The 13,406-nt window shown below is 40.4% G+C and overlaps 1 protein-coding gene across 1 annotated transcript in view; it reads right to left on the reverse strand.

Moving 5' to 3' along the window:
* The window catches only part of LOC106594958 (transient receptor potential cation channel subfamily M member 5), a 46,964-nt gene extending 35,741 nt beyond the window's left edge, over positions 1-11,223 (reverse strand). Inside the window, exons 1-8 of the mRNA XM_045689597.2 lie at positions 10,425-11,223; positions 5,043-5,110; positions 4,756-4,921; positions 1,879-2,059; positions 1,479-1,645; positions 1,100-1,277; positions 524-588; positions 9-194 (exon numbers count right to left, since the gene is read on the reverse strand). Of these exons, the coding sequence (XP_045545553.1) occupies positions 9-194; positions 524-588; positions 1,100-1,277; positions 1,479-1,645; positions 1,879-2,059; positions 4,756-4,921; positions 5,043-5,110; positions 10,425-10,451 (1,038 nt within the window). The 5' untranslated portion in view covers positions 10,452-11,223. The remainder of the gene's footprint in view (positions 1-8; positions 195-523; positions 589-1,099; positions 1,278-1,478; positions 1,646-1,878; positions 2,060-4,755; positions 4,922-5,042; positions 5,111-10,424) is intronic.
* Positions 11,224-13,406: the final 2,183 nt, after the last annotated feature.

Raw genomic sequence — 13,406 nt, forward strand, 5'->3', positions numbered from 1 at the left:
CTCCTTACCAGCTTGGTCCAGTTGGTGATGTCAGTGCTGTGGTGCACGCTTGGAAAGGTGTCTAGCAGGAGCTCCTGCACGCTGTCCATGTCCCAGCAGCCCCGGTTCATTAGCGTGACCAGGATGTCGGCAACGCCCCCTGACCCTGCCAGTATCAGCCAGGGCATGGCGTTCCCTATGCCCCTATACATCCTCTGTGCACAGAGACAGAGGAAGACTGCTTACCCAAACAGCACACACAGCAATATAGAAAGTATGGTAATACAGGTACAGTATAATGCATTATGATGTGCTGGTAATTCACTGTAAGATTTGTAATGTTTTCATTACTATCTCCAAATGATTCTGACTAAATAGACACTTTGAATCAACTGAAAAGTTGCTATGGCAACATAATATATAATAGGCCTTGTCATATGAAATTATATACGTTCATACATGCTTATGACAAGTAATATAATAACACATTATACTGAAAAGTTGAATTAATGTAAAAGTAATATTTTCCAAAAATGTGACAAACCTGTAGGATCCTGGGTTCTCCATGCACCAGGAGACACAGCACTGGGATCTCAAAACTACCTGCACCTGTAGAGATGCAGAATATCAACGAGGGCCCTGGTTGTTCCTTAAAACCACTCATTAAAGTCAAAGGAAGCATTCTTCCTGAAGAAATACAAGGGTGCTCTGTCGAATATTTTACATTACATTTATATTTAAGTCATTTAGCAGACGCTCTTATCCAGAGCGACTTACAAATTGGTGCATTCACCTTATGATATCCAGTGGAACAACCACTTTACAATAGTGCATCTAAAATATGACGCACAGTAAACATTAACAACCTTCAAATAAGTTGGGGGGGGGCAGGTAGCCTAGTGGTTGGAGCGTTGGGCCAGTAACTGAAAGGTTGCTGGATCTAATCCCCGAGCTGACAAGGTAAAAATGTCTGCCCCATTCTGCCCCTGAACAAGGCAGTTAACCCACTGTTCCCTGGTAGGCTGTCATTGTAAATAAGAATTTGTTCTTAACTGACTTGCCTAGTTAAATAAAGGTTCAAAAAGAGTAAGTAAGTAGGTTTAAGTTTAAGTAGGTTCACCTCCATAACCGGTGCGCTGCAGGGAGATATGCTTGAGCAGCTTGACCCTCATTTCGCTGGTGGCCCCAGGGCGTTGAGGGTCCTCCTCAACCAGGACAAAGTGGGAGTGGTTGCAGTCCAGGGAGTACACCGCCCCATGGGGCAGGTCCTGGGGCTCCACCACGGCAGGCTGGTCTGGCTGCAGGAGGACACACGTCGGTCAGAGAACAGATTTCAGAGGAGCGCATAAAAACAACTCAGCAACTCACACACACATATAGACGTTTTCCTATGACCTCGTTGTCTAGTCTACCCACATGTTAAATGTAATCAACATCTACTCTGAACATCTACTCTGAACTCATAGTATATGATCTTCTGCATGGATGTGTATGGAGACCTTAGCAGCAAGCAGAGCGTCTCTGTTGTGGATCATGTTCCAGGGAGCGATGCCGATGGCCACCACCTTGACCTTAGAGGAGGTGCTGGCCAGAGAGTGGTCACGGACAGCCTGGCCCAGGTGCTTGGTGATGCCAAAGCGAAGCCCGTTGGTCAGGATCCAGGCACCTGTGAGGTAGAGACATCATCTCACTTTGTCCAACATGCTCACTTTAGAGCAGGGAACTCAATGTGGCCCATTGGCTGATTTAATGCTGCCCACGGTTATCTTAGTAAAAACAGAAGTGTGTGTGTGTGTGTGTGTGTGTGTGTGTGTGTGTGTGTGTGTGTGTGTGTGTGCGTGCGTGCGTGCGTGCGTGCGTGCGTGCGTGCGTGCGTGCGTGCGTGCGTGCGTGCCTCACCTGTGCTCTGAGCAGCCTTGACCAGTCCTTTCCTCACGGTGTCCCTGAGCCAGGGTTTCATCTGAGCCAGCTCGTCTCCCCCCACCAGAGCCACCACCAGGTGTGGAGGGGCTAGTCCCCACTGCTCTGTCAGCATCTGGTAGATTAACACTGGATCTGTGGAGCTGTGAACCCTCACAAACTGGACAGAGAAGCACAGTGTGGTATTTACTGAGAGATCTACATGGTCAAGGAATAGGTCCTCTTTCATATTTCTTTAATCTCTTTCTTGACCTGAAATAGTTTTGTAAAATGATGAGAAACATGGATAACTTAAACTGAAATGACTGAGTGAGAATATGCATTAATTATCAATCTGCATTGTTTTGATAATTCAGGCCATGTTAGTGCTGAAATGGAACACAGTCCTGCACATACTGAAATGGAACACAGTCCTGCACATACTGAAATGGAACACAGTCCTCCACATACTGAAATGGAACACAGTCCTGCACATACTGAAATGGAACACAGTCCTCCACATACTGAAATGGAACACAGTCCTGCACATACTGAAATGGAACACAGTCCTGCACATACTGAAATGGAACACAGTCCTGCACATACTGAAATGGAACACAGTCCTGCACATACTGAAATGGAACACAGTCCTGCACATACTGAAATGGAACACAGTCCTGCACATACTGAAATGGAACACAGTCCTCCACATACTGAAATGGAACACAGTCCTCCACATACTGAAATGGAACACAGTCCTGCACATACTGAAATGGAACACAGTCCTCCACATACTGAAATGTATCTCTCCAGGACCACAGTTTGTGATCACTGAACTGTTTCTTAGATAGTACCAATATGGATGGTGGTACGGAACAATTTCCAACTGTGGTTGTAACAGTGTTACCATCTGGTTATAGCACCTTGTGGTTGTAACAGTGTTACCATCTGGTTATATCACCTTGTGGTTGTAGCAGTGTTACCATCTGGTTATATCACCTTGTGGTTGTAACAGTGTTACCATCTGGTTATAGCACCTTGTGGTTGTAGCAGTGTTACCATCTGGTTATAGCACCTTGTGGTTGTAACAGTGTTACCATCTAGTTATAGCACCTTGTGGTTGTAGCAGTGTTACCATCTGGTTATATCACCTTGTGGTTGTAACAGTGTTACCATCTGGTTATATCACCTTGTGATTGTAGCAGTGTTACCATCTGGTTATAGCACCTTGTGGTTGTAACAGTGTTACCATCTGGTAATAGCACCTTGTGGTTGTAGCAGTGTTACCATCTGGTTATAGCACCTTGTGGTTGTAACAGTGTTACCATCTGGTTATATCACCTTGTGGTTGTAACAGTGTTACCATCTGGTTATATCACCTTGTGGTTGTAACAGTGTTACCATCTGGTTATAGCACCTTGTGGTTGTAACAGTGTTACCATCTGGTTATAGCACCTTGTGGTTGTAACAGTGTTACCATCTGGTTATAGCACCTTGTGGTTGTAACAGTGTTACCATCTGGTTATATCACCTTGTGGTTGTAGCAGTGTTACCATCTGGTTATAGCACCTTGTGGTTGTAACAGTGTTACCATCTGGTTATATCACCTTGTGGTTGTAGCAGTGTTACCATCTGGTTATAGCACCTTGTGGTTGTAACAGTGTTACCATCTGGTTATATCACCTTGTGGTTGTAGCAGTGTTACCATCTGGTTATATCACCTTGTGGTTGTAACAGTGTTACCATCTGGTTATAGCACCTTGTGGTTGTAGCAGTGTTACCATCTGGTTATAGCACCTTGTGGTTGTAACAGTGTTACCATCTGGTTATAGCACCTTGTGGTTGTAGCAGTGTTACCATCTGGTTATATCACCTTGTGGTTGTAACAGTGTTACCATCTGGTTATATCACCTTGTGGTTGTAACAGTGTTACCATCTGGTTATAGCACCTTGTGGTTGTAACAGTGTTACCATCTGGTTATAGCACCTTGTGGTTGTAGCAGTGTTACCATCTGGTTATAGCACCTTGTGGTTGTAACAGTGTTACCATCTGGTTATAGCACCTTGTGGTTGTAACAGTGTTACCATCTGGTTATATCACCTTGTGGTTGTAACAGTGTTACCATCTGGTTATAGCACCTTGTGGTTGTAACAGTGTTACCATCTGGTTATAGCACCTTGTGGTTGTAACAGTGTTACCATCTGGTTATAGCACCTTGTGGTTGTAACAGTGTTACCATCTGGTTATATCACCTTGTGGTTGTAGCAGTGTTACCATCTGGTTATATCACCTTGTGGTTGTAGCAGTGTTACCATCTGGTTATAGCACCTTGTGGTTGTAACAGTGTTACCATCTGGTTATAGCACCTTGTGGTTGTAACAGTGTTACCATCTGGTTATAGCACCTTGTGGTTGTAGCAGTGTTGCCATCTGGTTATAGCACCTTGTGGTTATAGCACCTTGTGGTTATATCACCTTGTGGTTGTAACAGTGTTACCATCTGGTTATAGCACCTTGTGGTTGTAACAGTGTTACCTTGTGGTTGTAGCAGTGTTGCCTTGTGGTTACAGCACCTTGTGGTTGTAACAGTGTTGCCTTGTGGTTGTAACAGTGTTGCCTTATGGTTGTAACAGTGTTACCTTGTGGTTGTAACAGTGTTACCTTGTGGTTGTAGCAGTGTTGCCTTGTGGTTACAGCACCTTGTGGTTGTAACAGTGTTGCCTTGTGGTTATAGCACCTTGTGGTTGTAACAGTGTTGCCTTGTGGTTATAGCACCTTGTGGTTGTAACAGTGTTACCTTGTGGTTGTAGCAGGGTTGCCTTGTGGTTATAGCACCTTGTGGTTGTAACATTGTTGCCTTGTGGTTGTAAGTGTTACCTTTCCCCTTGTCCTACTGGTGCCAGTGAAGTCAATGTCCCCCACTCGTCCTGCTGCCCAGTGGCCCCTCTCCTTGTCCCCTCTGCTAGCACCCCGGCCTCGGCCTTCAGCCACACTCTCCACGGCCTCGTCCAGCTGAGAGTAGCAACGGCAGGCCAACAGAGCACTGCCACAGCACAGACACATTATACATTATACACATTGAAACATTGTACATCATATACAGTAGTATTTACAGTCCGGTCATTCACAATCCACTATGACAAACAAACACAAACCACTCCTACCTTTGCTCCCGTGAACACTCCAGTACATCCCCGCATCGTTGGCATCGTCTCTGCAGCGGTAGCGCCCCCTATAGACACAGCACCCATAGTGCACAACATGACCTTTACCCCACAGCCAGGTAAATCTAACCCAGAATCATTCACCAGTCACTCTGCTGCTGATGACAGGTGTGAGGCATCTCCAAGAGCTTAGACCTACAGTACCAGTCAAAAGTTTGGACACACCTACTCATTCAAAGGTTTTTGTTTATTCTTACTATTTTCTACATTGTAGAATAATAGTGAAGACATCAAAACTATGAAATAACACATATGGAATCATGTAGTAACCAAAAAAGTGTTAAACAAATCAAAATATATTTTATATTTGAGATTCTTCAAAGTAGACACCCTTTGCCTTGATGACAGCTTTGAACACTCTTGGCATTCTCTCAACCAGCTTCATGAGGAAGTCACCTGGAATACATTTAAATTAACAGGTGTGCCTTGGTAAAAGTTAATTTGTGGAATTTCTTTATTTCTTAATGCGTTTGAGCCAATCAGTTGTGTTGTGACAAGGTAAAGGTGGTATACACAAGATAGCCCTATTTGGTAAAAGATCAAGTCCATATTATGGCAAGAACAGCTCAAATAAGCAAAAAGAAATGACAGTCCATCATTACTTTAAGACATGAAGGTCAGTCAATCCAGAAAATGTCAAGAACTTTGAAAGTTTCTTCAAGTGCAGTCGCAAAAACCATCAAGTGTTATGATGAAACTGGCTCTCATGAGGACAGCCACAGGAAAGGAAGAACCACAGTTACATCTGCTGCAGAGGATAAATTCATTAGAGTTAACAGCACCTCAGATTGCAGCCCAAATAAATGCTTCACAGAGTTTAAGTAACAGACACATCTCAACATCAACTGTTCAGAGGAGACTGCATGAAATCAGGCCTTCATGGTCGAATTGCTGCAAAGAAACACTACTAAAGGACACCAATAAGAAGAAGAGACTTGCTTGGGCCAAGCTACACGAGCAATGGACATTAGACTGGTGAAAATCTGTCCTTTGGTCTGATGAGTCCAAATTTGAGATGTTTGGTTCCAAGTGCCGTGTCTTTGTAAGACGCAGAGTAGGTGAACGGATGATCTCTGCATGTGTGGTTTCCAATGTGAAGCATGGAGGAGGAGGTGTAATGGTGGGGGTGCTTTGCTGGTGACACTGTCAGTGATTTATTTAGAATTCAAGGCACACTTAACCAGCATTTCTACCACAGCATTCTGCAGTGATACGCCATCCCATCCGGGTTGCGCTTAGTGGGACTATTATTTGATGTTCAACAGGACAATGACCCAACCCACCTCCAGGCTGTGTAAGGGCTATTTGACCAAGAAGAGTGATGAGGTGCTGCATCAGATAACCTGGCCTCCACAATCCCCCGACCTCAACCCAATTGAGATGGTTTGGGATGAGTTGGACCACAGAGTGAAGGAAAAGCAGCCAATAAGTGCTCAGCATATGTGGGAACTCCTTCAAGACAGTTGGAAAAGCATTCCTCATGAAGCTGGTTGAGAGAATGCCAAGAGTGTGCAAAGCTGTCATCAAGGCAAAGGGTGGCTACTTTGAAGAATTGATAATATAAAATATATGTTTATTTGTTTAACACTTTTTTTTGGTTACTACATGAGTCCATCTGTGTTATATGCAAATCGGTTAGCATTTTCATTTTTGCTCTGCATGCAAAAAGCTTCCTTCCTGAGATCTGTCATCATAATGAAGCACAAGCTCTCTGTAGAATGAAAGCTAGACACAGAGGTGTAGGACGCCCCACGAGGCAGGGAGGGCTTCGAAGCTCAAGTTGCCTCACCCTACATTTGTTTAACAATTAAAAAATAAATATACAAACATTGACAAATCACAGCAAATGAACAAAGACCAGAGTCAGATAATGTGCAAGCTAGCTTGTTCATTTGTTTAAAAAACGAATTAGTGGGTGTGCTAGCTAGAAAGCTAAACATGACATTTACAACTCATATAAAAAGATATTGAACAATGTAGGCCCATGCATTTGTCAGTCAGTGGAAATATGGATAATACCGTCCCCAAGAAGCAATGTCACACATGTTTCTTTGGAGGAGATATTTTCATATCATGATCGTCGCTGCTTATGTATTCAAGAGACCTGAATAAACCCAGTGTCAGCACCCCTTAATCAATACACATTACAACCAACTATATCACACTGTCAGCACCCCTTTATCAATACACATTACAACCAACTATATCACACTGTCAGCACCCCTTTATCAATACACATTACAACCAACTATATCACACTGTCAGCACCCCTTTATCCATACACATTACAACCAACTATATCACACTGTCAGCACCCCTTTATCAATACACATTACAACCAACTATATCACACTGTCAGCACCCCTTTATCCACACACATTACAACCAACTATATTCAAAGGCAAATGTAACTGCTGCATTATGTTCCCTAATAAGACAGCTCTGATAAGGATGTGAATGAAATGAGACAGATGGACAGGGAGAGGAGGAGAGGTTAACCTCATTGGCTGTGATGTTGAATACCAGAAAAGTTGGTCCATGTAACTGAAAGGAGTAGTTGACTTTTATTTTTCTTCTCAATCGCTGGATGCCACTCACCTCAGGGCTGAGGGTTGGCTGTAAAATGAGATTAGACTGCTGCATTTAACCTATATTCTTCCCTAGACTGAGCTGAGGGTTGGCTGTCAGATGAGATTAAACTGCTGGAAAAGAACCATAAAAGATTTGTCTCCTACTGGCAGCGATTAAGAATTTGCATCTGAGTCAACATTACTTGACAGTGCTCATTTGCCTGGGATGCCTGGTAAAAGATGATCAACATGAATAGGGAAGAGATTTGAGGCACATGCCTGCACAGCAAAAACAACATGCAGATTCAGCTTATTACCGTATTTGTCCTCACTGGCCACTCAGTAACATGTATTGGATCATGGCCAATAGTTTGGACAGGTTATGGGCAAAGATCCAACCCCCCCCCCAACTCATTTAATCCTCTACTGTAAACATTTAGGTCTTTCACCCCAAAAATATTTAAAACTTGTATTTCACTGCTTCTCAAACCTGATTCTGGGGTCCAGTCTTCCTCTCGGTAACTGTCCTCACTACCAGAGGGTATGTATGATATTGACCAAGCCCATCATTTTACATCACATCTTTCATTGAGCATGATATTTCACTGAAAAGTAGCCAAACTGACAACGTTGCCCTAGGCAACACAACATAGTAGAGGTATGGCACAACGTTGCCCTAGGCAACACAACATAGTAGAGGTATGGCACAACGTTGCCCTAGGCAACACAACATAGTAGAGGTATGGCACAGCGTTGCCCTAGGCAACACAACATAGTAGAGGTATGGCACAAATTTGCCCTAGGCAACACAACATAGTAGAGGTATGGCACAGCGTTGCCCTAGGCAACACAACATAGTAGAGGTATGGCACAACGTTGCCCTAGGCAACACAACATAGTAGAGGTATGGCACAACGTTGCCCTAGGCAACACAACATAGTAGAGGTATGGCACAACGTTGCCCTAGGCAACACAACATAGTAGAGGTATGGCACAGCGTTGCCCTAGGCAACACAACATAGTAGAGGTATGGCACAACGTTGCCCTAGGCAACACAACATAGTAGAGGTATGGCACAACGTTGCCCTAGGCAACACAACATAGTAGAGGTATGGCACAACGTTGCACTAGGCAACACAACATAGTAGAGGTATGGCACAACGTTGCCCTAGGCAACATAACATAGTAGAGGTATGGCACAACGTTGCCCTAGGCAACACAAAGTAACCTACCAAACGGTGTTGTGTTGTCTGAGGGAACCGATGTGTAGTAGAGGGTTAAGACATACTGATGGCGTGCAGTTTGTCACGATCGCTTTTTATGTAAAAGTGAGTCTGGTCTCGACGGGTCTTATTTGAATGTGGGGCAGGAAGGACTGTGTGAGGGGAAAGGTCCATTGTCCATGCAAACATAACATTTGCATGCAAGGTCAGGAAGAGTTCAAGTGACATCAATTGAAGAGGGTGTGTGTGTGTGGGGGAGAATGGAGAGGGAATACGTGGGTGCCTGTTTGTATATGTGTATGGTATGCTCCTCAGTATAGGGGCATGCAGGCTTGAGTCAGTCTTCCTGCTTCCTGTATTGTGATTTCTGCTCCACTAGATTAGTGGGCAGTTATCACTCAAATAATGAGGTCATGGGCCAATAGTTTGACGAGGTAACTTCAACCAACTCTACAGTCTCAGGAAGTATGATGCACACTACGTCATAACTTGTTTACAAATTAATGTTGATTTTCTATGAGCTCACAAGTGTTCTACCACTTTAATAATGAAACATATTTGGAATGTTAGTTAGAGTATTGTTGACTTTTCTTTTGTTAAAACTAGTCATTTATGTTAAGGCCCACAGGAAATGTTGAATTAAACCTGAATTTGTCCCACAGCTATTTGAGTATCAGTTTAAACCCTCCAACAGGAATGAAAGCCACACGCTGTAAGATGTGTTTACCATCAGAGTGTATCCACCGACGTGAACACAGGAATAATATTCCCAGTGCCATTTCAACACCTTTTCAAAAAGTAAATATAGCATTTGATTATATCCTATGATTATATACTACAGATAATATCCGTAGTGACATTCCACTAGACTAGAGCCACATTACACCATGAATCAGATCAGATATTATCATATCTGTAGTGACATTCCACTAGACTAGAGCCACATTACACCATGAATCAGATCAGATATTATCATATCTGTAGTGACATTCCACTAGACTAGAGCCACATTACACCATGAATCAGATCAGATATTATCATATCTGTAGTGACATTCCACTAGACTAGAGCCACATTACACCATGAATCAGATCAGATATTATCATATCTGTAGTGACATTCCACTAGACTAGAGCCACATTACACCATGAATCAGATCAGATATTATCATATCTGTAGTGACATTCCACTAGACTAGAGCCACATTACACCATGAATCATATGATTACAACATGTCTACAAATCACAAAGAAGAATGCTGTAATGCATCCAAACTGTAAACATATACAATTTGCCATCTGTAATAGGTTGTGAAATAAGATTTCCAAGAACCAAATAAATGTCAGAGAATAAGTGATTCTTAAAAGCTGAGTACTTTATCACAGACATACATATAGAATAGTGCCTGCACACTCATGGAAAAAAATAAATGATGACAAATCAACAGACAGGTTGGAGAGTTTGGCCAACCTGTTCAACAGTGCCTCATAAGATGTGATCCACTTACAGTCGCTAACATAGTTACTTACCAGAGGCGTGTCTTGTCGCTCTGTCATGGCTGTGGTCTAATGTGCAGTCAGCTTCCCTCCAGTCACCGATCTCTGCTCTGGGGCAAGTGACACCAGGTGAGCCCTTGGGGACTCCAGGAAGCAGCAGGCAGGTAAGCCACACCCTGGCCTACCTCTGACCAATCACAGTCTCCAATGAGCTCCATTATATTTGCATCATTATCTGCACCACCAGTGCACCTGTACAGGAGTCCCGTCAGAACAATGTGATACACAGGGCTACACTACAGGGGATTATTCAATGGGCATGTCACGTCCTGACCAGTAGAGGGTGTAGTTGGGTCAGGACGTGGCATGTTTGTGTTGGTTAAATGTTGGGTGGATGATTGGGACTTCCAATTGAAGGCAGGTGTGTATAGTTGCCTTTGATTGGAAGTCCTATATAGGTGTGTGTGTTTTTCTTTGGGGTTGTGGGTGGTTGTTTTTTGCACTGCGTTTCTAGCCTGCAGAACTGTAGCTGTTGTTACTTTGTTTGAATTGTTAAGTGGATGCTTTACTCCTTTATTTTAATTAAAGATGAGTATTCACGTACCTGCTGCGCCTTGGTCCATTTCTACAGAAGACAACCGTTACAGGGCAGAATACAACAACTGATATAATACAACTGATAACTGATATAATACAACAACTGATAACTGATATGATACAACAACTGATAACTGATATAATACAACAACTGATATAATACAACAACTGATATAATACAACAACTGATATAATACAACAACTGATATAATACAACAACTGATAACTGATATAATACAACAACTGATAACTGATATGATACAACAACTGATAACTGATATAATACAACAACGGATAACTGATATAATACAACAACTGATAACTGATATAATACAACAACTGATAACTGATATAATACAACAACTGATATGATACAACAACTGATAACTGATATAATACAACAATGGATAACTGATATAATACAATAACTGATATAATACAACAACTGATAACTGATATAATACAACAACTGATAACTGATATAATACAACAACTGATAACTGATATAATACAACAACTGATAACTGATATAATACAACAACTGATAACTGATATGATACAACAACTGATAACTGATATGATACAACAACTGATAACTGATATGATACAACAACTGATAACTGATATAATAGAACAACTGACAACTGATATAATACAACAACTGATAACTGATATAATACAACAACTGATAACTGATATAATACAACAACTGATATGATACAACAACTGATAACTGATATAATACAACAACGGATAACTGATGTAATACAACAACTGATAACTGATATAATACAACAACTGATAACTGATATAATAGAACAACTGACAACTGATATAATACAACAACTGATAACTGATATAATACAACAACTGATAACTGATGTAATACAACAACTGATAACTGATATGATACAACAACTGATAACTGATATAATACAACAACTGATAACTGATATGATACAACAACTGATAACTGATATGATACAACAACTGATAACTGATATGATACAACAACTGATAACTGATATGATGCAACAACTGATATGATACAACAACTGATATAATGCAACAACTGATATGATACAACAACTGATAACTGATATAATACAACAACTGATAACTGGTATAATACAATAACTGATAACTGATATGATACAACAACTGATAACTGATATAATACAACAACTGATAACTGATATAATACAACAACTGATAACTGATAGAATACAACAACTGATAACTGATATAATAGAACAACTGATAACTGATATGATACAACAACTGATAACTGATATAATAGAACAACTGACAACTGATATAATACAACAACTGATAACTGATATAATACAACAACTGATAACTGATGTAATACAACAACTGATAACTGATATAATACAACAACTAATAACTGATATAATACAACAACTGATAACTGATATAATACAACAACTGATAACTGGTATAATACAATAACTGATAACTGATATGATACAACAACTGATAACTGATATAATACAACAACTGATAACTGGTATAATACAATAACTGATATAATACAACAACTGATAACTGATATGATACAACAACTGATTACTGATATAATGCAACAACTGATATAATGCAACAACTGATAACTGAAATGATACAATAACTGATAACTGATATAATACAAGTGATTACTGATATAATACAACAACTGATTACTGATATAATACAATAACTGATATAATACAACAACTGACAACTGATATAATACAACAATTGTTAACTGATATAATACAATAACTGATGTAATACAACAACTGACAACTGATATAATACAACAACTGACAACTGATAAGATACAACAACTGATATAATACAATAACTGATATAATGCAACAACTAACAACTGAAATGATACAATAGCTGATAACTGATATAATACAAGTGATTACTGATATAATACAACAACTGTTAACTGATATAATACAATAACTGATATAATACAACAACTGACAACTGATATAATACAACAACTGACAACTGATATAATACAACAACTGATAACTGGTATAATACAATAACTGATATAATACAACAACTGATAGCTGATATAATACAATAACTGATAACTGATATAACACAACAACTGATAAGTGATATAACACAACAACTGATAACTGATATAATACAATAACTGATAACTGATATAACACAACAACTGATAAGTGATATAACACAACAACTGATAAGTGATATAATACAAAAACTGATTACTGATATAATACAATAACTGATATAATACAACAACTGATAGCTGATATAATACAATAACTGATAACTGATATAATACAATAATTGATATAATACAACTGATATGATACAATAACTGATAACTGATCAAGACAAAGGAGATGATTGTTGACTACAGGAAAA

Source organism: Salmo salar, chromosome 11 (assembly GCF_965601325.2).
Source record: "Salmo salar chromosome 11, fSalSal1, whole genome shotgun sequence".
NCBI lineage: Eukaryota > Metazoa > Chordata > Actinopteri > Salmoniformes > Salmonidae > Salmo > Salmo salar.